The sequence below is a fragment of the Panthera leo genome, chromosome B3 (assembly GCF_018350215.1).
Source record: "Panthera leo isolate Ple1 chromosome B3, P.leo_Ple1_pat1.1, whole genome shotgun sequence".
Lineage (NCBI taxonomy): Eukaryota > Metazoa > Chordata > Mammalia > Carnivora > Felidae > Panthera > Panthera leo.
Window position 1 is genome coordinate 103977729 of NC_056684.1, and position 25938 is coordinate 104003666.

The 25938-nt window shown below is 35.9% G+C and overlaps 1 protein-coding gene across 8 annotated transcripts in view; it reads left to right on the forward strand.

Moving 5' to 3' along the window:
- The window catches only part of AP5M1 (adaptor related protein complex 5 subunit mu 1), a 59318-nt gene that overhangs the window by 16122 nt on the left and 17258 nt on the right, over positions 1-25938 (forward strand). Inside the window, exons 8-13 of one of the 8 annotated variants that reach the window (XR_006203847.1) lie at positions 1970-2048; positions 13138-13363; positions 20370-20790; positions 21892-22037; positions 23488-23641; positions 25637-25689. Coding sequence is in view for 4 of the 8 variants with exons in the window: in XM_042943337.1 (XP_042799271.1) it covers positions 1970-2048; positions 13138-13228 (170 nt within the window). In the remaining 4 variants the exon portion in view is untranslated. Of the gene's footprint in view, positions 1-1969; positions 4905-10468; positions 10870-13137; positions 13423-20369; positions 20791-21891; positions 22038-23487; positions 23642-25636; positions 25690-25938 lie in introns of those variants that run through there. The other 7 variants (XR_006203848.1, XR_006203849.1, XR_006203850.1 and 4 more) reach the window with 7 other exon arrangements.

The following is a 25938-nucleotide window of genomic DNA, read 5'->3' on the forward strand; positions in this document are numbered from 1 at the left end:
GTGCAATAGAAAGTTTCCAGCCTTCAGTGAGTTTGTTGGTTGTAAATAAATATATATACTGTATTTGAAAATACAGGGAGACAAAAAGATGATTCATTTATAAATGAATCAGAATTATTTGATTCAGATCAAATATTTATAATAACATAGAACAGAAAAGTAGCTAGAATGAGGTTAAGTTAGTTAAATGTAAGCAGACCTCTTTACCTCATGTATTAAGAAGAATAAAGGTATTAAAATCAGATATATAGTTCTTAAACTAAGGATTGTAGTCCCCAAAATAGGTAGGATAAGACAGGACTTTGTACTTGAAAGTTTCAAAAGAATTACAGAACTTAGAACTATAGAAGTCTAAGCAATTGTGAATGGCAATAATAAATTCTGTGTAATGTAACCAGAATAAGTCATATTCTTTATCTCCCTAGGATTTCTCTGTTCTCTCATTCATCATTCTTTTGGTTGTATTTTAAAGAAATGCATAAACATGAAAGAGTCTTCATAATGCATTTTTTTAATGAGGGCAAAATATGAGATATATCAGGTTAGACAAACCAGTGGTTTTGTCTAAATACAAATATTTTGGATTCTATCTATGGGATACTGAATGCAAACAGATAAAATTTTAGACTGTGGGACAATATTTTAGGTTGTCTATGTTGTCTCTTTAGGTAATGTCTAAAATATTTTAAGTATCTTATTAATATTAACATATTGTAGTAATTCTCAGGGAACATAATATAGGATGGGACATTTCAGTAATATACCTGCTTCTTAATGTAATTAATTTATATTTTAATATAAATTAATATGTTACTATGTTGAATAAAAGATCATTTTAAATGCATAATTATGACCAGTCTTTTATTTCCTTCCTCTGTTAGTTTCAGAACATGACTACCACTTTGTGCATCTTCACAGTAAAATCTATTTTTGTAATATATAACTTAGTTCTGAAACTATTAACGACGATAATAATGTTTATTTAAGTAATAGTAGCTAACAGTTATTGCTCACCTTGTGCCAGGCACAGTTCTAAGTATTCTATGTGTGTTAACTCATTAATCCTCATGGCATCCTATGTAAGAATTATCTCCATTTTACAGATGAGGATGCTAATGGAACGTGGGGGTTAGGGTCACATAGGTAGTAGATGGCAGGACTGGGACTCAAACCAAGCAGGCTGGCTTTGGAGCCGGCGCGCTTAACCAATATGCTGTGTTGCCTTTCGATGTTACTAGGTTCTCAGACTGAAAAAGATAAATCAATAACAAGGTAATACATCCTACCTTTATCTTCTTCATTATGAAGAAGGAAGGTAAAAAAGGCAGAATTAGATATTTAGTGATACGTGTCATAACTAGAATTTACATGGATCTAGCTCCAAGTGAGCATTATTATCTCAAACTTACATATCAGAAAACTTGAGTTCGGAGAGGTTGTCATTTGTTCAAAGCTATAAAGGTATTAAAACAAAAAGCTTAAATTTGATCAGAACTTTAAGAAACCATCGAAGCAACTTTTTAAGACTATTACTAGAAAGTTGGATATTTATTTCTATCTCTGAAACTTTGAATGGGAAAAGAATAGTAAGATCAGAGTTAGGACCATGGTAAAGAGGTTACTGAAGGGAAACCAATAAAAAATTTTTAGTTTTTTTGTAGTTGACATAATGGTCCATAAGAAACAATTTAGGGAAACCATGAGAAAATTGATAGAAGTAATATGAGTAAGGGATATTGGCATAAATTTGGCATAAGCTCAAAGATGGATTCATATATTTAATAAGCCCATATTTTTAAAGTTGTAAAAATTATAATGCCTTGATAAAGTGAAATTAAAATGAATATTTCAGAGTGTTGCCTTTCTTGAAATAATTGTGTCCCACAATTCTAAAATATCATGACTTTGCTGTCTCATTGAATTTTTGTTAAGATAATACAGTCTTACCATTTATTTCCTTTTTCTATAGACCGGAAACTAATTTCTTCTGACTATTACATCTGGAATTCTAAGGCTCCTGCTCCAGTAACATATGGATCATTATTACTGTAATTATCTCATATTTAAATAGGATTTATATAATGGTAACATAGTTCAAATCATTTGTCTTTTATTTTTAATGTGTATGCATATAAACTATGAATGAAAAAAAATCATTGAGTGATTTAATTATAAAAATGTTATTGTTTAATGTTTTTAGATTGACATAGTTTGAAAGAACATTTTAAAGGCTAATGTCTCCTATTTTGTTACCCTTTGATTTTATTCAAATAAGATTCAGAGCATAAAACAGTCATGATTCACTTTAGGCTTATTTTAGACTAGTCCTGGGTCACTCTCCCATACATGCTCTTTCCTGTCCCTGTGGCAGACATGGCCAATCAGTCACAGGCTTCTTTCTCCACTGAGCCTTCCTGGATACGGGCTCAGTCTCCTCATTGCAAAGGTGCAGGCAGCCATTCCCAATGGATTGTAGATGGTGTGCAAGATAAAAAAACTCTTTAACCTTTCAAACCTGAGTAGTAAGCTCCTAGTACAATGTGTTGTTGCAGAATACCAGATACCACATCAGAAACCACTGTCAGTCTCTTGGAAAAAAAACAAAAACAAAAAACAAAAAAACAGTCAATGAAAACAAAGTAATGTTGTTTAATTAGTAACCTGTTCTTAATCAGAACTATCTTATTGACTAATAAAGAATCTGCATAATTCTATATAAGGTGTTTGTTTATCTGTTCTAGAGTTACTTTACTTTTCAGGTGAACTTACTAATCTGCCACAACAACATTTTGCTCAGGATGTCAGTAAGCATACTAAGAGGAGTGGGATACCTTCAAAAAATGAGCATAGTGTTTTTGTGATCACTTAATGCGTGCAAATTTTTAAAAATAAGTTTAGGAATAATACTGTTTTTCATGTTTATTATATGAAAGTTCTTAATGAATTCAGGTAAAAATTCAAAAGCTGTTCTGTGAGTAGAGAGTATTAGTCTTATTTCAATCTCATGTGGCATATTTTGTCACTCCTGCTTTCTTATTAGCATTCTCTTGATTTCTTTAGGAACCACCTGTACTCTTTATTCTCTACCTGTCTTTACAATTATATGTCTCATTCTATTTTCAAAGCAGTTCATTGTCAAGTTGGACTTAAAGTGACCATTCAAGAAAACATGAAATCTCAAGATCCTTAAAACTTAATCCATGTCAAGTTTCTTTTTACAGAATAGCATTAGAAGCATTATAAAAAATATGCATTACAGATTAATATTCAATTAAATTATCTCTTGGTTTCTATTTCTTAATGAGTCTCCTAAGGAAGAGCTTAAAGAAAGCTTCTAACTCCTTGAAAGAGAGCAATGATAGTTTGAAGGGATATTGCAAATAAATTTAGGATTTAAAATATGATTTTTTTAATTAGGGTCAATCTCACTCATTATAAATTCTCATTTTCTCAAGGCATTATCATGGCAGAATGCTCCATGTTCAAAATTATCCCAAGTAACAAAGAAAATAGAATAACTGCCTGACCAGGACTTTAACTTATTATTCTAGCTTAATCATAGATAATCAGTAGTAAAAACTTTTCTTTTGAAAGAAGGAAAAAGCCATTTCCCTTAAGTTATTTGATCTCTCTTAAACTCAAGGGAAGCTTAACATTTAACTTATGTTAATATTAATGGAGCCATTTGGACATCTTGATTATTGTATAAATGTTGGGTAGAGTACACTACGATAGGCAAGAGGCATTTATCTAGTAAGTACACAGATAGTCAGTATAATAATCCCCTAGGGAAAACTTTCCTTACAAGCTATCAGAAAAACCAGTGAATCTTTGGTTTGACATTTCTAGAAGCCTGAGGAAAATGTAGGGAGTCCTGGAAAAGTATAGGGCGAAGGGGAACCTGATGCCATCTGTTGCCATTCCATTCTAACATAATGCTACAGAACTAAAACCAACTCATGTTTTCATCCTGTTGAGATCAGCTGGGCACACTGTGATGCTTTTGATTTTGTCTAGAAACCTGTCACTTCAGGATAATTTCTGAAGACAAAGTCTGTTTCCCGTTTGGTAGGTGACCTGTTTAATGTTTTCCCTGTGTCTGGGAACTCCTTAGTGTAATTAGCGACCTTTGAACTCCACAACTAATCCTGAGCTATTTTGTATTCCTTACTCATCTTTAAGGCTGGACCTTTCTTTTCTTCAGAGTCCGCTGCCACAATTAAAGAAGAAACAGCTGCATTTCAAAGGGATTCCGATTCCAGAAGCTTAATCGTGATTGACATGTTCTTATTCTAAGCTATAAGACACTCTAAGAGTCCTTTCTTGGGTTAAAACTTCAATCATTTTCTAAAAAATTATCTCACTATGGATTTTATTCATTTTCTTTGATAACTATTCTTTGCATTTTTTAACTTGAAAGATGCTTTGCGTTTGTGGTGAATATGAGCATCTACTTCCAGTTAAAGATTTGGATGGTGTCAGACATACTCTAGACGCAAAATTGCTAAATTCCCTTTTAGTGCCAAAATATGATTATGAAATCTGATGTCTGTCGTAAGGGTAATTATTCTTCAGTAGACCCCAAAGGTACAAAAAGTGTTAAATTTCTGAAAACGGACTCAAAAAAATAATTCATGATTTTCATAAAACCCTTCTTCATTTTTTACTAAACAATATTTTTAAAACTTTATAAAGCCAGCAGTACTCTTAGAGTATAAGTTAATACCTTTACACTGGTGGGCACTTTTTACTTTTCTTTTTTAGATAATCAGTGTGAACGTCAGGTTTGAAGTAAATGGCCTTCTCAGGAATTCTTAAGAGAATTATTTATATAAAAAGGCTTTTTTGATTAAAGAATAGTCTGTCTCATAAACTAATTTTTTCACACCAACTCAGTGTTTCTCAGTTAAAATTATTGTCGTTTTTATACATTGTGTGATTTAAGATCTTTCAAAGCACAATTTTATATACAGTAACAACTAATATTTTCTTTCATGTTGTATTATAGTATTTCAGGCTGCTTTATAGATATTCATATACCCCTGTACCACCCCTGAGAGGTAGGTAGGTCGAGTTATCATCCAGAGCCTCTGTGGGGACTGCTGCCATAGCAGAACGGTCGTTTCTAAGACAAAGGTCAGAAAAGGGATGTTAATAAACAGTCCTCAGGTTTAAGGGACTTTTTTAGGATTACATCTTAAATTCCAACAAATCAGATTTAGGAGTTACTGAAAGTGAAATTGATCCATCCCTCATCCAAACTTTGCAATACTTTCCTGTTCTGACATCATTTAGATAGTTAGCTGTATTATCAGATTAGAAACCATTGTACCCAGCTGCTGAAAGGAAAAGGAGGCAAAAAGCTAAACATGGGATGAATTCTGAACCTTTTAACCTGGCTGAAGTACGTTGGTCCCTGTTATGCAAATACCTTCAATCCTCTGCTAAGTTCAGTGGAAATAATTTTCTTGAATGACAGGTTTATTCAGCAAGGATTCAGTTGGTGATTAATCCCCCTTTGATCTAGGGTATTTCACTTAACTACCAGTTACCTCGTTCTGACAAAGTGCAACTGAGATTAGGGAGATCACTAGAACACTACCAGGGTGTGCGTTTATTCTCTCTAACCTTTTAAAGCAAGGGCCAAGAATGCAATTTATTTTCAGTATTTGAAGATGTAAAGTCCTGTCTGCTAAGTTAGAAAGTCAATTGAATACCAAATGAAGTTTATTTCTTACGTAATAGAACAAACATTTCTTTTTGCTTTGACTAACAATGATTTTAGGCAACATAGGCTTTGAAGAAAGAAGAAACAAAGACTATATTCTAAGTATATCTTCTAGTTTTATTTCATGTACTAGAGTGTATACTTATTGGCCCTGCGATAAACCCAAAATCAAAGCAATGGCTACAACTTAGGCTGAGAAAATGCTTCTATTTTTATTAAACTGCATGGTTTCTCCTCGCCCTCCCCCCCATTAAAAAAAAAATGTCATGCTATGTGGTAAAGAAATCCAATGGGGGAAACATGTAATACACAATTATTCATCTTAAGACTTAGGGTTTCAAAGCTTTATTTGTTAACTTTGTTCTTTCTTGAGGAAAAAAGGCTTGTTACATTGCCATCATAAGATAATCATGTTCTTTTTCAGAATGATGTTTTTTTCTATGAAGGTAAATGATGCCATTATAAAAACAATTCAGATTATTTTAAATTATTAAAATAACTGCCTCCCACTGTATTGCTCACTATTTTTTCTGCCTTTTTCTCATTTAATTGAGTACCTCTTCTTCCATAACTTTAAACCTTAAAATATTTTATGTAATTTTGCACAATATTTTAAGAATAAAATATTAAGATGTGTTTTATGCTAGGTTTCTCAAGAAGTTCACTTAAAACTATTATCAACCTCAATGTCAGTATTTATCATCCAAGATATCAAATTTGGAGATTTATTTTCAAGTATATTTCAAGTAGGTTTCAAGACTGACTCTTAAAAAAAGAAACAATGGTGTGTAACAAAATTGTTTTTTAGTATTAAATTATTATTAATTTTATTATTACTGACAGGGCATTTTTTAAATGCTTAATAATTGTTCATTATTCTAGTAGCAGTTTGCATTGTAAGTTGCATATATACATAACTTTCTTACACGTTTTTTGGCTCAAACATTTTGTGATCCAGTTTCTAAATTGAAACAATGTCTTATGCATATCTAATTCATGTTGGTGCCGAATCAGTCTCTCTAGTTTCAATTTAGTAACCAATCTGTTTTGAAATATTTTTTGATACCAAGTTACTTAGCCAGAGGAAAATTGAAAAGCAGAAAAAGACTTAAGATGGAAGGGCAGGATCCCCTGGCTATGTTGCTAAGAAACTAGTATTTTTAATAATTACTACTCTATGCAGTCAATATTTAGTTAATAAAATGTAATGTATTTTGAAATATGCTGTCAGAGAAAGACTATATCAAACGTGTATACATATGTATGTGTGTATTTGTATAATGTATATGTTAGTATGTGTGACTTGGTGGGTTTCCCTATGAAATATTTGTGTATCATGTCAAAGGAAGAATATTGAAGTCAAGTATCTTCTCTCTAAACATATTTATTAATAGTGATGGAGAGGTTCATTAAAATGAAAATTGCCAAAGAACTCATGCAATTACTCTAGAAGACGGTTACAGCTCTTAGGAACTGAAGCCTTTTCAACTAGTTTCTAATTTTTTTCATCAGCTATTTTATGGAGATGATAATATTGTCTATGTGTAGCCTGGAGAAGTCAATGCCTTTTCTGTATGATCAGTTTACTCTGAGGTCCAGATTGACTTCTCTAGGCCCTGACTAATCTGTGTAATTGTTGGCAGTGTGGTGCTAATGTAAGATGCACGCCATTTATGGATTGTCAGGTACCCTGGGATGGAAACCACCTGCTAAATTGTTTTTTCCAGTAAGACATGTGGAAATTTATATGTCTTAATAATCCACTAAACGTTTGAGGTCAAATTGTATGTTTCCTTTATATGTGTCTTCTTTTTAAATGACAGTTTCTGTAAAAACAATATTGCTTAGTTAACATACTAATAATAGAAATGAAAAATAAAAAAATTATTATCCCTCTTAAAATTTTTACTTTTTCTTTCAAAGGACTTGAGTGCCCTCTGCAGGCTATAAAGAGATAATTAATGACTACATTTAAACCCTGTGATTTTTTCCCTTTTAGAAGCATAGCCTGGATTAAGTGCAATCCATTTTATTTATATTGTTAACTCTTTCATTTGCCAGTGATTGAAGAAAGAGTTTCTTTTCTTTGCCAGTAGTGTGAAAAATACTACCATTGAATTTTCCAAATCACTTAGCTGGGACTCTTTAAATGTTGGAACTATACACATTGGAACTAACCATACACACTCCCTCAAAGAAAGGAGATCAGGAAAACATTTAGCGATTTTCAAATTTGTTGGAGATGTGGAGAATAACTTGATTATTTCCCATTACATTTTAGAATATTATACATTTGATAAAGCCTTTTTCAGTGTGCACCATGTAAAAATTTTAAATTACATATGAGTTCTATGTATTGATCTTATTGATGAGTGATGATTGTGTTCAAGTTAAAAACCAAGGCTTCTTAGAATTTCTTTAAAGAAAGGATTGAACAGATAATGCTTCGTTGCAGTATTGTTGTATAAGTCTGCTAAATAGAAGGATCATTTCTATTGGAAGAGCAAACGGCGGAGGTTTCATTGAGTCCCTCATTTCAGTGTACCCATACTTTCTCAACAGGTGTAACAGTTCTGTTCTTAAAGATCTAGAAGTTCATTTTGTATATAAACTATAGAACTGAAGTGCCAGTGGCTTTCTGATTCACTTAATGCTACCAGGGAAACTAAATATGATGAGAACAGGAATGACTGGATCAAATTAATAGAAATAGATCTTTTTGCAAGCAACATAATGCTCCTGATCATCAACCTTGAAAAGTAAATTAGAACAAGCAAATTACTGTTGAAAAATTCTTTCAGCACTCTGCTGTTGCTACTCAGCTAGTCATGGCTTAGCCAGAGGCAAGGGAAAAATGCACTCAGTTTTGTATTAACAAAGGAAACATTATTAAAGGGAATGTTTACATTGTGTTTATTGAAGTGTTCAAAGAATATTTGTTGCATCTTCAACCTGCTATTCTCTAGCCTAGTGCATGAGTCATAATAAAAATGAGCTGTGTGTACATTTTAGAAAAATAACTGACATTTAACTTAATTTGTTTCTGATCTATCTTCAAAATATTTAAGTATCAGACTTTAATACTTTCTTTTTTGAAGATTTTCATCTAAGAAATGTATCCCATAAGAAAAGACTCATTTGCTTGAATATACCTTCCAATTACTTCTAAATGCTTGGTAAAATTTTCTTCCCCAAAACAACAATGCATAAGAAATAATGAGCTAAAAATAAACCAAAAAAAAAAAACAAAACAGCTGTGAAATTATTGAAGTGAATGTGTAACAATATGTAATATGTATATTGGAGAAAGAGCATGATAATTGTGAGAGCTTTTGTGAGTTGCAGTTATCTTGAACTACTTCATAAAAACTAAGTTGACAATAGACAAGACAGCAAATGATAACATGTCAATCTAACATTTAAACATTTAAGAAGTAACGGGGCGCCTGGTTTGGCTCAGGTCATGTACTTATGGTTCCTGGGTTCAAGCCCTGTGTCAGGCTTTGTGCTGACAGCTCAGAGCCTGGAGACTGCTTCAGATTCTGTGTTTCTGTCTCTCTCTCAAAAATAAATAAACAATAAAATTTAAAAAATTTTAAGAAGTATTGTATGTACTGGTAAGATGGGAAATTAATAATTAAAGGTTCAGAAATAATTTTAGCCTTTCACCTATCTAAAATGAACAATTGAAATCACTTTTATATTTTAGAAGTAGGAAAAGTATAGTATTTAACAGGGATTAAAATACCATATTTTACTTGGTCTCTTAATAAGTGTTGTTGAGTGTAATTCAGTATTCTGCAGTCTCTTATGGATTGACTAATTTTTGAAGACAGTTTTCTTAGATTCACCAATAGGACAGGTTGTCAATCTTCTACATTTCAGCCTAAAAAATAGATCTATCACAATTAGCAAAGATCATTAGCACATGCTGTAGGCTATTCAGAACCTCTCAGCCAGATATTTTATTACTTACCATTTCTACAACATATACTTTAAAGTCCAGAAAGAATTGATAAAAATTACTTAAAAGTTATGAATTGCTATATTTAAGTTTATATTTTAAATGAATTTTATTTAACATTACTAAAAAAACTTATCTTTGTCCATATTTAAAAAAAACAAAAATTTTTAATCTGAAAAAAAGCAAATGCCTCTAACGCTGATTTTACTAAGGAAGTAACCAAGGAAAAGTGGTTAGTAATGTGTATAGCTTAGTTAATACTGGCAAGAGGACTTTTTTTTTTTAAGTTTATTTATTTATTTTGAGAGAGAGAGGGAGAGAATCCCAAGCAGGTTTCACAGAGCCTGATGCAGGACTTGAACTCACAAACTGTGAGATCACGACCTGAGGTGAAGTTGGACACTTAACCAACTGAGCTGCCCAGACACCCCGCAAGAGGACTTTAACTGATGTGGCTATCAGTGGCTTCATGTCCATAATATGTATTTCCTTCATATTAAAAGCACAAGTCATTTGATTTAACATTAAAGGCCTAAACACAATTGAACATAAGGTATGACTTGGAACTAAAAACTGCTGAGTAATCTAGTTGAAACGGAGACCTTAATTTGGTCAATAAAAATTCAGTGTTAAACTTTTATTGTACTCTTATTAAATGCTACTCGAGAACTAGACGCAAAGACAGATAATATCTGATTTTGAATGATACCTTATAACTCCCACAATGTATTAGCATTGTAATATGGAAGACTATTTCTATACATTTATTAATACAGAACTTGTTCAAAGAAGTGGTAGTAGATGTTCACCAGGCAAACAAAGAAGGGCATCAGAAGGGCAACATCATATCTGTGTAGGTCTATCTGACAAACAGAATTCCAGAAACCTGAACATCTAACGTGGTAAGTGTATACATGTAAAGGAATATTTTTTGCTTCCAAATGTCTGAAATTTGGAGGGAGAGATAAATACAAATTTCTAAGCGAAACAGTTGTTGCAATATTTAACTTCCACCCTAACGTACGTAATATATGAAAGCACTTCTACGTACTAAGTATACATTACCCTATTTTGTTTCCCCTTCTCCCCTTCCTTGATAATTTTGAATCCATAGTTTGAGATTTGCCTCTGTAATATCAAGGAAATAGGATGATGTATAAATAGGATTATAAAGAAAATTATAAGTGAAGAATTTATATAACTTGATATGGTAATATATGTTATAGTCAATTAATAAGCTAAAATTTTCTCTAGTTCACCTGTAGTAGAACTGGTACCTTTGGAACACATTCTTAGCCTTGTCTCATTTGAATAAATATACATGCACACATATATATGTGTATAAGTAAAATAAGAAAAATACAAGTTCTCAAGCACTGGTCTCATGTATTAGTTTGCAAGCCTTTCCCCTGCTTCCCACACCAATATTTTGAACTTCTTGAGGACAATGACCTCTTCCCATCTTTGTATTCCCCATGCCACAAAAGAAGCTTAGTCTTGATTCAATGAAGTAGCAAAATGTTAAATATATAATAAAGCAGATTGTCTTTCCACTTAAATCAATGATGTTTCAGTGATTATGGTTTTGCATGTGTATATAAAAAGTTCATTGTGCAAACAGTGGTTCGGTCCACATTCAGCATAGGTGATTTCTGCCCCATGACTGCCATCTGTAGCACTACTGCAAGAAATGCCACCATTTATGACACTTCTTCAGACACACTGTGCAGAGCTTTGGCTCAGCCTGTTGGGCCAGCAACAGCTGAGGCCTGCAGTTGTTGCCCATCATAGGACACATTCTTTGCAGTTCTGCTTCAGTGAACCTTAAAGCACTGGGCATTTCCATCTTAGAAATCCCTTCTGGAACTCATTCTACAATGGCTTTGTGAGTTCCCCACTATTCAGAGTTGATCCTGATTGTATTCAATAGAGTATGACCTGATCTGCTATGACTCCTCTCATCCCATAAAGCCACAGCTTTCAGTGATTCCCTATACTGATGAAATAGAGTTGCTAGTATCCAAGAATCCCAAGTGATTATCTTGAGCATATCCATTAACATATATGGAACATATCCATATAATTAAGTGCTGTAGAGGAAATACGTGATCTTTGAAGTCATACACAGCTGATCCCAAAACCCATCTCTGCTATTTACAAGCTGGGTGGTCCTGGATAAATTACTTAACTTCTGTGAACTTCACTTTCCTCCTAGCCTCATAGGGTTATTTTGAGTATTAAAGGATACCAAGTCTTCTGCATGGGTATTCAATCAGTGCTTTTTCCCTTCTGTAGCAAATGTTCAGAATGGCCTTTTCATGCCACTGTTTCTGCCCATAGTTTGACAGTTATGCCTTCAGATTCTCCAAATTGTATGAGTTGTCCATTTGGGACAACATTTGGCCTTGCTGTTTTTTGTTTTGTTTTGTTTTGTTTTTTAAGTAACCTGTATGTCCAACATGGGGCCTGAGTTCACAACCTCGAGATCAAGAGTTGCTTGCTCGATCGACTATGCCAGCCAGGTGCCCCTATTTGGCCTTGGTTTTAAATGTTCAACTTTATGTTATATTGCAGGAATGCCTACTCCGTTGCTTGACTGGGTGCTTGGAATTAATAAAATGGCTGTAGAACTGAGTGGGTGTAAGTTTTATAAAGCTCACTGAAGTTTAACAATTTGTCATTATTCCTGGAAGGACATTCACTCAAAATTTACATATTATAAGGTTTGAAAAAATAGCAATCTGCCAAAAGTGAGACTGAATGAAAATAAAATCTATCCACAGGAACACTGAACAAATGCAGTAATAGCACAAACTATTGATAGAGCTTAATTCTGGAAGTCTTTTCTGTATCTCATCCAAGATATAGTCTGTGCCATTCATAACTAATAGGTACATGTGAAAGTCATTTCTTCATAAGGTGAACCACTGATTAAGCCTGAGTCTAATGTCTGGTAAGGAAATGAATACATTCAGAATATTCTGAAACACATATTTAATGTAACCTACTGTACTAGGCTATAGGAAAAAATGTAAAGATTAAGTGCTTGCTTTCCCAGAATTTATAATCTAAGATATACAAAGGCTCTAAGTTGTTACCTTTTGGATTTTCTTGAAACTTTTTCCTATAAATAATAGAAAAAAATTGATTTAGTTGACAACATAATTTTTTCTTTTTAATGTCAAATTGCTTGATTTATTGAGTTAAAGCACCATTTGAGTTGTCAAATTTAGCTGGAGATCTGAAGTTACAGAACCAGGCAATTAAATCTTAGTAATGCTAAAAAGGGTTGAAAATAGTTTGTTCTTTCCCAACAGACTAGGAACATTTTGTTTTGTTTTGTTTTACTGGACCTTTTGCCCAAATGAGCTCTGTTGAATACAGTACAATAAGCTGCGGCTGCAGGGTGCTAATAGCAATGGGTATATTCCTTCATCCTCCCAAGGTCTGAGTCTCTCTGCCTGCTGTCTGAAAGTGGAGAAGTGAGGAACAAGATAACATCGAGGCCTATGCGACCCTCAGGAAACTCCCGCTGAAGACCACGCCCCTACACCCATGGAGGGGAGGGGCTTCCTAAATTCCCAGTCCTGCGCTGGAGGGTTCCCTATGGTTGTCCGGTTGGTGGCGCCTGAGAGCTTCCCAGGGGCTGCTCGAACCCACAGTTCTCCTAGGTATTTCTCTTTTTGTTTCTATTTCTAGCAAATACACTGGTTTTACATTTTTAATAGTGATATAAAGTCTCCTCCTTAAATTTAAATGAAAAATGAATATATAACAGTATTAAGTGTACTGGAATTAAAATTAAATTTAAAAAATAAAAATGAATACACATAAAGAAAAATATTGAGTAAATAATAGTTCAGGTGGTAAGTGGTGAACAGAAAGGTGGAGACACAGATGAGTGCACAAAAATTATTTAGGAGCTCTTGGAAAAGCAAAGTTTGACACTTAGGGAATCTAAAATAGGAATAGCTCTTCATTATGCTACTTGAGATAGTTTTTCAGTCAAGTCCTCAGAGGGGCTGATAAGCAGTGTAGTCTACGGAGTATATACTCTGCCTTTTGGGTTAGGCAGACACAATTCAAATACCATCTTCATGTAAGTAAACCTTGGGCCTGGGGTCCTCATTTGTAAAATAGGAATCTTACCTTATAAGATTGGTATGTGAATTAAATGACATAACACATATAAAGAGGATAGTGCATAGGTGATCTCATTCGTTCCTTTCGACTCACCCTCATATAATGTGAGCTGTTTCTATTTTATTAATGACTTGTGAACTGGAAGTAGGTCACAATTATTTCCAGTCCTTTTTTTTTTTTTTTTTTTTTTGGAATGTCTTAGCAAAATAGAGGAAAGCAATATATTGAATTCCCACATTTAGTGCAGCACAGAAAAATTAAAAGTTTGTGTTATTGGCGAAGTCAGATGTAGATTTTCATCTAGTGAAGCTAACCAGCCTCACTGCTTCTCCTCACACACACACACAGTAAGTGAACCTACACACGTACTCATTCTTGTAACACACACAATTTTCCTCTCTGCTTTGGTAACCAAAAGTTAAGAGCTGAGGGTGGCTGGGTGGTTCAGTCAGTTAAATGTCTGACCGGCTCAGGTTATAATCTCATGGTTCACGGGTTCCGGCCCCGCATTGGGCTCTGTGCTGACGGCTCAGAGCCTGGAGCCTGCTTCAGATTCTGCGACTCCCTCTCTCTCTGCCCCTCCCCATCTCATGCTCTGTCTTTCTCTCTTTCAAAAATAAACAAACATTAAAAATTTATTTAAAAAGACTAAGAATTGACATGTTGACCTTATTTGACCTTTTCCAGAGCTTTTAAAATATATTTTTGGTTATTATTTTTGTATTGTATTCCTTTTACTATTTTGTTTTTTATTTCAATGCATCTATTTTTATTCTATTATACTACCTTATCCTATTATATTGATCTTTATTCAATCTTTATTGCTATTATATCCTTTATTTTAGTTTCCTCAAGTCATTTTTGGAATAAGGTTAAGAATAATTATATAATTATTTAATTATATATTTATTTATATTTAATAATTATATCCAAAATAGTGTTATTAATCTACAACTGATAAAGTTCTAGGCAAAATTTAAAAGAAAAAGATTAGAGAGAATTTAATATGATCCTGAAACTGATCATGTCAGACAGTCCCCTGGTGACTTCTAACTTTAAGCAGTTCATTCTTGCTAAAACACAGTGAACTTAGTTATGCCACCAATCATGACTTTACGTCAAAAGCCATTAGAATCTGTTTGACCATTTTTTAAAAATGAGACTCACTTCACTAACTCTACCAGCTTATGTATTCACATACATATTGTCTTTCAAATTAGTCTCCTCCAGAGATGATTCTAGTGAAACCATCATAGCTAGAAAAGTAATGAGGGGACTTCTCTTTGCAAAAGCCTTCAAAGCTAAGTTAGACGCTGCAGAAGAAAAAATGAACTTTCTGATTGCCTCTTTAAATAACACCCACTTTATCTAGCTTAATCAACCATCTTATATTCATAGGATTCAATTTTTAAGAAGTCAAGTATTTGGAAGAGTATGCCACATGATTTGAAGGCCAATCACAAAGAAAAAGGGATTTCCAGAAAGATTTGGTATGAGGACAGAAATCACTGGAATAAGTGTGTAGTTAACCAAAGAGACAGTTTTGGAGCTCTGTTGCAAGTTTAGGTGTGTTTGTTTTTAAATGCATCTCATTCATAAGCACACCCCATACAGCATAATTCTGCTTGTTTCTTCTAGGAAACCAAAATATTTTCAATATCAGGATATTTGAGTTTTGTTTGTATAAAGCATAAAGATAATTTTTTCAATAAAAATAACAATTTGAGGCCCTTTTAGAGCAAAGATCTATTTTGACAGGAAAATTGCAGCCATCAAATCTGTAGCGTGTAGGACTGGAACTGCCTAAAAAGAAGGGAAAATAAACGAGTATTCATGCATGTGTTTTCATATTCTAATTTGGATACTCTCAAGAGAAACTGAAAATGATGTTTTATAGGTCCTCCTTTTCCTTATAACAATCTTGTGATTATTTGTATTTAGTGTTAAATATTACCTGACACTTTTACTTCTATTATTTTTAGCTGTTCACACACAAATGCAGCGAGGCTGACATAATTACCCCTTTTTAATTCACAAGAGACATGTATTTACGTATTTGCCATGGCTTTTCATGCTAGCATGCTGTTTCTGTGACAAGAGTACTTTGAACACACAGTAGGTAAAGTAATGTCGTCTGTTGCACAGCAACCTCAATAGCTGAATGTTAATTTAACCAGTAAAGACAAAGTAATTCCAATAATAAGAATTCCTTTCTTCCGACGAAGTTAAAAATGGAACTCAAATTGTTCTTATACAGCTCATTGGCTTAGTAATCCCTAGCAAATCAACCAAAATGCAAAGCCCACTTGCAAAGCTGCAACTGGTTACTGGAGATCCTAGTTGAAGATCTCAGTATAGACTCAGTGTAGATATTAGTGGCATACTAGGTTATTTGACACCTGGAGTGGATTATTTTTAATACCTATCACCTCCATGTGGTTTTCAGTGATAATCATGAAAGGAATAAGAATGATGGCCAGAAAAGGAGTGCAGATAAATGAAAACTGTCTTTTATTGAACATTCATGTATAGATATTTTGGGGGCTTTTTACTGGCATAATAATTATGCCAGTGGGGGAAAAAATAAAATGGAATACTTAGTGCAGAATAAGTAAAGAAAAAATACTAATACTTTTAAATTACACTAATGTACTTGTTTAATGTTTATTTATTTATTTGAGAGGGGGTGGGGAGATGAGCAGGAGAGGGGAAGAGAGAGAGGGAGAGAGCAAAAATCCCAAGCAGGCTCTGTGCTGATGATGTGCAGACGTGGGGCTCTAACTCATGAACCATGAGATCATGACCTGAGCCGAAATCAAGTCAGACACTTAACTAACTGAGCCACCCAGGTGCCCCTAAATTGCATTAGTGTGTTTTAAAAGGTGAATTTATACCTTCACATTGGCTTGTCACAGTAATGCATTACAGTAACTGATGTGAATTTTAATAAAATCAAAATGTCTACAAAAGGTACAGTTTAGACAACTAAATCATACCACCATGATGTAGCCTTCCATTTTCTTGAGTTACTGTTTAGTTGAAAACAAATGATAAACAATAAAAAGAAGTATTATTCAAATTTAGTAAAAGATTTGATGTTTGAAATAAGATTTATACTTCTCAAACAAAAAGTTCACACTTCAGGTTTAGCATGCTGTCTTGCTATTGTAATAAAACTTCCCAGAATGACTGGATTGAGATGACTCAAGTTCTGTTTCTTATCTTTAAAATCACTGTGCTAAATTATTAATTTCAATAGGATTATGTAGGACCATAAAGTTTGTAGATAGAAATTACCTGCAAAGCAGGCTTTAACAATCCACAACTGGGGTGTCTGGGTGACTCTGTAGGTTAAGTGTCTGACTTCAGCTCAGGTCATGATCTCACAGTTCGTGGGTTGGACCCCCACGTCAGGCTCTGTGCTGACAGCTCAGAGCCTAGAGCCTGTCTCAGATTCTGTGTCTCCCTCTCTCTCTCTGCCCCTCCCCTGCTTGCACTCTGTCTCTCTCTCTCAAAAATAAATAAACATTAAAAAAAATTAAAAACAAAACCAAAAAACATCCCCAACTGCTATTACTATGTAAAGGAATGGATGCAACCAAGTCCGTGTGTGTAGGCTGATGGTATAACTGGGAATTCTCCACATTAACTTCCATGCAGGATGCATTGTTTATTAAAGGATAAATTATCAAAATGTGCTAATCTGAAATTTACATATATTTTATTTCAACTCTACAATAACTAATTATTTAGAATTTAGACACACAAGAGGTAGTTTGGGAGAGAACTGTTTTGGCACTAACATTGTTTAGAATTATTGGCACATGACAATAAAAAGCAAACCCATGGTTGGTCAGTTTCACTATTGTGTTTAAGCTTCTCTACAGACAATGTCAGGAGGGCACCACCCGGCCCTCAACACATGACTGCATACTTTCATTTCATCTCTACCCACAAAACATGCTTTGTTTTGTGCCAGGTACACCAGCTGCAGAAAATATCCAGAGATGCTCTGCACCGATCTTTACACGTTCATCAATACTCAGTGAGGAGAACCAAGGGTTAATTAGTAAAATTAACAGTTGTTAAGTAACTGTGTGTCACTGCTTCCCAGAGCCACTATACAACATGATTAGTTCGGCATCATATCCCACCATTGACACTATAAAGCCTTTTTAAAAAACAAACAAACAAACAAACAAAAAAAAACCATTTAACTGGAGAAGCAACTCAGAACTCCTTAAGTTCTCTGAGCTCTCAGCATGTTTGTTTCATCTTTGAGCACAACCTAGTTTCCGCTCTGTTCTTTCCCCAATCCTAGAATCTCAGTACTCCTGTGAAATCCCAGAAATCTAAGATCACTTCAAAGTTTGTGTCCCCACTAAAGTATTAGGAACTTTGTGTGTTCCACCATTCAGAGGATTCACTTTTCAAATAGGATTGCAGAGTGAGTAAAGCTTAGCACAAAGACCAAAGGTGCAACTTCTGACGTGGAGAGTGTTCTGTATCCTGCGTTATAGGGCCTCCATACCACCTCTCAGATCAGATCACACCACATCCACCACTCTGCTCATCTTACTCCCATGGCCTGCCTGATACAGTGACTTAGCCCATGTCATCACCTCAAGATTGCAAATAGTACATGAGGGCTCATGAGCTTAGGGGAGCTTCTATCCTGATGAGGACAGGTTTGCAAATATTTTTCTAAAGTCACAAGACTTTTCTATCCCAAAACTAAAACAAAAGACAGTGCTGATGGCTATGCAATCATGACTATATCCTTTATTGTCAGTTTTTTCATTCAAAAAATGTAGGAATAAGGCACGATGACTACATAATCTCTAAGGTTCCTATCACTTTCTATATTTCTATTGTACATATAAAACAAATTTTACATAAACCAAATTTTGTCGTTTATAGGCACATAATTTTGAGGAAACAGAAGAGACAAATTGTTAATAACAGGAAAAAGTGATAGCAGTGACAATGATCACAGGGCTCATGGTTAAGAAAGCAAATTGTAGAATTATGAAAATCTTTCCTTGGGGCACCTGAGTGGCTCAGTCAGTTGAGTGTCTGACTCTTGATTTCAGCTCAGGTCATGATGCCAGGGTCATGGGATGAAGCCCTGTGTCTGGCTCCACACTAAGCATGGAGCCTGCTTGAGATTCTCTCTCCCTCTCTCTCTCTCTCTCTGTCTCTCTGTCTCTCTCTCTCTCCCTCTGTCCCTCTCCCCCACTTGTGCTTTTTCTCTAAAATAAAAAAATAAAATTAAAAAGAAATTTCTTCTCTTATGGAAGTCCCTTGATTGGGTCTCTCTCTCTTTCACACACACACACACACACACACACACACACACACACACACATGATTTTGTGAACCTACAGATTCTTCTTTAATTCAACAACATATAGAGCATGTACTATGTTCAGGCACTAAATTGAGCACTGGGGATTCAACAATGAATAAAACAAACCCGCTGTCTTCATGGAACTTACATTAAGGAGAAACAGAAAATAGAGACATAAACAGGTGTTGAGAGTATAGCTAAACTACACTGTAAGATTGCTGCCTTGGCATCTATTTTGTGTGGCCAAGGTTCCTGCTGGGGTGTGGAACTCACACTTGCCCCTCCCTTGAACACACGCCCACAGTCACAAGTAAATCTAAGTTCCTGACCTTTGTGATAAGCAGTCTCTCCCATCTCCCTCAGCCTTATCCTTGTGTACCCCTTAAATGAGATGAAAACCCTGCTTTTTTTGGTTTGAATCGGCCAATCTGGCCAGGAACACCAGGGTCTACCTGCAGACTCTATTAAGGAAACACCCTATGTCTTACCACACTCTCTCCCCTGGCACCTTGCCTTGACCATCGTGCGGGCCCCTTGAGGCGTGCCATGTACTTCCTCCAGGATCTGTGAGTAATAAGCTTCTCTGTTTTACTTTCCCTTGTGCTTTTTGTTGAACTGTGGCCCACCCTCCAACACCCTAGGGCTCTACTTAACAAATGTTAACAAAATCACAACAATAAGTAAAATATGTGGTATGTCAGTAGTGATAAATTCTTTACAGTTAAAAAAAAGGGGAAAGAAGAAGGATGAAGAGTTCTGGGGGATGGAAGCAAGGTATGATTTTTACATGATGTACAACTGTCACAGCAACTGAGGACAAGAGTGAACCTTCTGGTAATCAGGAAGAGAGCAGCGAGTGCTGTAAAAAGCAGCTTCCACACCATTCGGGAAAGAAGTGACCTTGCTTGTCACAAAATGGCAGGTATCACAAGGACAGGTGAAGGTGTTACTGAGAAGTGCTTTCACTTTTTAAACTCAGTATCTTGATTCAAACTAAATGATATTAAAACAACTGGGGCAATTTCACGAAACACCTACATTCTAACTGCAGTTCCAAACTACCTTCTGAAACACCAGCACAATCCACAGACACTAAGGATAATAATGCTTGAATCACTATCCTAGGGAATAGTGTTTCTCAATAAGATAAAGTCTGCTATTTGACTTGCCATTTTTCTTTTCAGCTTTCTATCAGTAACTACTATTGGAAGTCAAAGGTTGAGAAATTGCAATCCAGGAAACCCTCCGGAGGGTGTTTTGAGGATTTAAACTGAGAAGTTATCTGATTCCTGGAGGTGTGAACTCCAGGGAAGGGTGAGAGAGGCTTCTGGGTTGAACCCACTCTGATCCAGAGTTACTGAGGCCAACGCGTGCCCTGGAGGCCATGGGGTATAAGACAGGTGAAGGCTTACGCTGGAAGTGCACATTTGGTCAAAGCTAGCTCCAAGGAAGAGGACTTGACCTTCATCTAAGAACTGCTTTGTGCTGCCCAGAGACTTCCTAGCGCTATGTGTCAGGCCTGTTGGACAGTGGAGCACCCATTTTTCGACAGCAACTCTATGTGGCAACGAGAAGCAGTCGCAGTAGTGGATTGGTGTGCTCAAGGTCAGTATTCCACTTCGTGGGGTGGAGAAGTTGGACCAAGCAAAAGCCTCTTGTGCTCTAGATGATGGGGGAGGGAGATACCCATTATTTGTCCACATTTATCCATATATTTATGGATGATTTGTAGAGCAGTTCAGATAGTTTCATCTCCAAATTGCAAAAAACATCTTTTACTTCTTAAATTGAGACGAAACAAAGTGAACTGTTCCCTGTCTACTGCCCAAGTAAAGTTTAAATCTTGGTCTCCAGAAGAAAATTTTGAGAGTATTCTTTGCACACCAATATTTACTTAGGCCATACAAATGCATACTGTTCTAGGCTGGTTCTGAATGTAGATCATAATAACTAACATTTGTTAAGCACTTACTGTTGATTGATCCCTAGGCTTTTTGTCTTTTAATCCTCCCAATAACCCATGGAAATTTGCTACCTGCACTTTGTAGGGGAAGGAAATTGGAGTTTGGTGAGGTGGAGTGGTAGACCAGAATCTGGACACAGGGGAGCCAGTCTCAGGAGCTCTCTCCTCTATAATGCCTTCCGGGAAGCAAACCTGGTTCTTTGGCAGTTGGAATGAGAGACCTCACATCTATTTCCAGCACCTCCCCCACAATTGGTCTTTCTAACACAGGTAACAGTGAAGTTACTCTAAACACTGAAATTACCAACATGGATCCAGTCCATCTTTTCCTAATTAGGTTGGCATGAACATTTCTCTGCTTTCATCTTTCAAAGCCCTCCCTTTTACAAACCCACCATTCAGTTTGTATGTACTCTCTGGCAAGTCTGCCAGTGACACTTTGCAGTCATCTATAAAATAAACTTTTAGTCCCAGCTCCATCTCCACAAGCAAATGACTCACTCAGATTCCATCATCGAAAGGTGGGGAATGTAAATGTGATGCTTTGAAATGTCTCCTTTGGGTTCAGGGAATGTACATGGTAGGGGCTAATTGTCAGGAAATTTAATTGTTACTCTGTGTATCGAGCTTCCCTTGTGTGCTGGGGCACACCATAGGTGCTAATAGTGAGAAAATTTGACTGTAGCTCTGCTGTGCTCTCTTCATTAAGCTAATGGAACATTTTCCTTTCATTTTCTCCCCAGGGTGGCTGTAGGAGTGCAACCTTATAATTGTTGCTCTTACTATAATTGGAGGTAGTAGGAGTATATATAATCTTATTGTCTTTCCTATGTGGTGGTAGTTTATTTATGACCTATTGATAATTCCCAGCCGGCAGCAGAAAAACTCAGTGAGTATTACATTAGCATTCCCTACTAGGAGAGCGCCTACCAAACAAAGACTATTATTAACCAGGAAGAACACGTATGAGGGATGGCCCATCATACCAAATATAAACTTCATTACTGCAAAGATTGACCCTTCTGGGTATCATGGGTGATTATTTGTTTCGCTAAAATTAATAAAGCCATCGTCTCTATCTTTCTTTAGATGTATGAATATAGTTTCATGAATCTTTTTGGGAGGCTCTCAAGGCTACCGCATATCTTCAAAGTGATAAGTGTTATTTGGCCATTGAGGTCCTTGGAGTGTAACAGGCCATGCGAAAAACATAAGTATTTAGCATCTACCACCCTGATTCAGGGCACTGGGGTGTGCTGAGTACAGCTTAGGGCCAGCAGGACCCTTCCCAAAGGGCATCCCAGGGGATGACCTGGGAACCTGTTGCCCCAAATACAAATGAGGAGATCTGCTGAGGCACAAACATCTGTGTTGTCAAATCTTGGCCTCCTACAACATATTTTGATGAAATAACCTTTTAATTTTTACAAGATGTAACATTTTTTAGGACACTGAGTATTCTCTGGATATTGTCCACAACCTATGTGTTCCATTTGGCTTTCATTAGAGTCACTGAAGAGAACTAGCATGTTAACTATTTTGCTGTTTAAAATGGTTCCATTCAAGGACTGCCCTTTACTTCTGAACAGAAAGTATCTTCTAAGGTCAGTACACAGAGCTCATAAATATAAACAAATTAGGTTGGCATCCATGAGAACATAGAATTATGTATTCCACCCCCATTAGATTATTGAATATCAAAGAATTCAGTAGTGGACTGAATGCATAGTCAAATATCTAAATTGTTAAAACTTAAAATCTGAAAATTGGCATTTGGTCAAGTAGCTATTACGTGGCAAGCACAACACTATAAATCTCCACAGATATTATTTCATTTTATACTCCTGTAGTAGGGCAGAATAATGGCCTCCAAACATGTCTATGTCCTAACCCCTGAAACCCCTGAAAGTCTCTTACCTTCTATGGAAAAAGAGACCTTGCAGGTGTAATTAAGGTAAGGATAAGATATTGGAAAATTAACCTGGATTATCTGGGTGGACCAATATAATCACAAGGGTCATTATAAGAGGGAAGAAAGAGGGTCAGAGTCAGAAAAGAAAATGTGACACCAAAGCAGGAGTTGGAGTGATGTGGCCAGGAGCCAAGGAATGTGGGCAGCCTCTGGAGGCTAAAAAAGGCAAGAAAATGGCTTATCCCTCTAGAGACTCTGGAAAGAATGCAGTCCTGTCAGCCCATTTAGGACTTCTGACCATCAGAATGGTAAACGAGAAGGCTGTGTCATTTTAAGCCACTAAATCTGTGGTAATTTGTTATAGCAGCAACAGGGCACTATATAACTCTCCACAATTTTATAAAACAGGCCTATCTCCATTTTGCAGATTGAGGAAATGATATTTCAGGGACTCAAGTGGTTTAACTCACCCTGCTTCCTCTCCCAGTGCATGGAGTGTAGCTATTTTTGAGCGTACCTGTGTTTTCTCTTCAAGTAGTTGGGTTCTCCCAAGGTTCCGAAAAAGCTGCAAGACGCATGAGGTAGGTAATTCACTAACTGCACATCCACACTTTTGTCTTCAACATAAGGTTAGATGACTTTCTAATGAGCTTAGCTGAGTTTTTTCTTTTCTAAAAAGTTGGCCGTTTTTGTGAAGATTAATTCAGCATTTCTGAAACCGGAGCTTCCTGTATTGCTCTCTTTTGGCAAACGTTTTCCTTTGTCTCACCATTTAAGTTTAGATTCAAAAATTAGACCAGGAGGGAATAAACAGTCTGTGAGTGGAAGGGGTTTAATGTGTTTCTCAGTGTGCAATAGTAACTTCAGTCAGGTAGGGTCTTAGAGAAAGATGTCCTATTCCAGTTTTAACTTCAAAGCCCACAGAAATGGAGAGCATGCTTTTGGAGAGTTAATGGTCGTTTTCCATATCCTTAGTATTGTGGCTCCCTGGGTTCTGCAGCAAGTCTAGATATAAAGGTCTGAGCCTTTAGGTTTGTTCTGGTTTTAAGCACATTTGGTTCTGTAGTAGATATGTGTTCATTACCCATCTCCCCTAGCTTGGGGGAATATTCTTCCCCTTTCTGTGTGGTATGATGAGTGAGGGCAACCTAGCCATCCCCTTGTGATCTAGGCTTGGCCAATCAGAATACAGTATGTTATATCCTGACTACAGTGATTGGTTCAGGGATCAAGAAGGATGGTGCAGAGGTTTATATGTAACCTTAAATATTTTCTTCATGCATATATAAGCAACTATAAAAATACATCCCTATTCTCTCTATTTTAACACAGGAAGTATATTAGACATACTGTTCTCCAATGTGCTTTTTTCATCTAACAATGTATCTTGTCAATCTCTTCCTATCAATAGATAGAGAACTTCATCCCTTATGCAGCTAGATAGTATTACGGGATCCATTTTGATCGGAAGGACCTTGGAAAACCAGGTTGATTTTGAGGAGTTGGGTCAACTCTATATGAGAAAGGAGTGGTAGAAGGTTATAACTGGATCCCATCCCTTCTTCTACCTGGCAGAGAACCAGTACCTGATTCTCTTACCGAGCTAGGAGAAAGAGGGTCCCTGGACTGGGAGGTGCTAGAAACAAGTTAATGGTGTTGACCTTATTTTGAAAGGATGAAGTTAAATAACGTATACATGCTAAATGTTGAAACTACTGCCAGCATGCCTCCCAACTTGGCTTCTAGACAGCAGACAGTCACTTTTATACCACTCAGGGAGGAATGAAAAAGGTTCTTCTTCAGAAACCTGACCCCACCAGGAAAGATGACCTAGAAATACTGCTGTGGGCTGGGAGTTCTCATCAACAGCCTGATCACTCTAGAGTGAGACCTTAGTCATCAAGCCTCCCAGCTAACCAGAGAACTTTCACTGAGCTTTTAAGTAATCTACTCTTAATTATCATCAAGCAGTTAAGAATTCTTAGATATCTGAGGGAAACTTCCAAAATAAAAGATATAGTCCAAAATGAACCAAAAGCAAAACATAAGTAAGTTGCTGCTTGGAGGAAACAAAGACTACAGGGGGAGCTGAAAACTTTTTTAAAAAGCTATCATCAAAATCTTCAGAGAAATAAAAGATGATACTGCATCCATGAAACATGTTCTATTAAAAAGGAACATTCAGAAAAATGTAGAAGAAAAGAATTATTGGAAATTTAAGAAAAGAGAAATTCAGTAAATGGATTGGAAGAGAAATTGAGAAAGTCTTCCTGCAATCAGATTAAAAGGCAAATAGAAAATATAAAAGCAGACTTAAGAAAATTAGAGAAATACAGAATGTCCCTAAATATGGGTTTGTCTGATGTTTATTTTCATGGCTAGACTGGGGATATGGGTATTTGTGAAGAAGAGCATGGAGGTGAAGTATCATTCTCGTCACATCATGTCCGGGGTACACGCTATCAATGTTACATCACTGATGCTGTTAACCAGGATGACCTGGCCCAGATAGCATTTCCCACATTTATCCATGTAAAGTTACTTATTATTTCTCCTTCCCCTACTCTACTCTTCAGAAGCAAGTCACTAAGCCTAGCCCACGCTCAGGGGTGAAGAACTGAGACAGGTGGTGAGTATCTACTTAAATCGTTTAGAATTATACCCTTCTCCTTTATTTATTTTTTATTTGTTCAGTTGTATATTCTTTGGATTATAATCCGATACTACCTTATTTATTTTGTTGCCTAAATTTTTCCAGGTTTGTCCACTGGTGATCTGTTAGGTTGGCTCCTGTTCCCCTTTGATATGCCTCATTTTCTGTTTGTTTTTTGAGTACTTCTCTACTCTCTGGCATTACAGGATCCTCTGAGTTCATCTG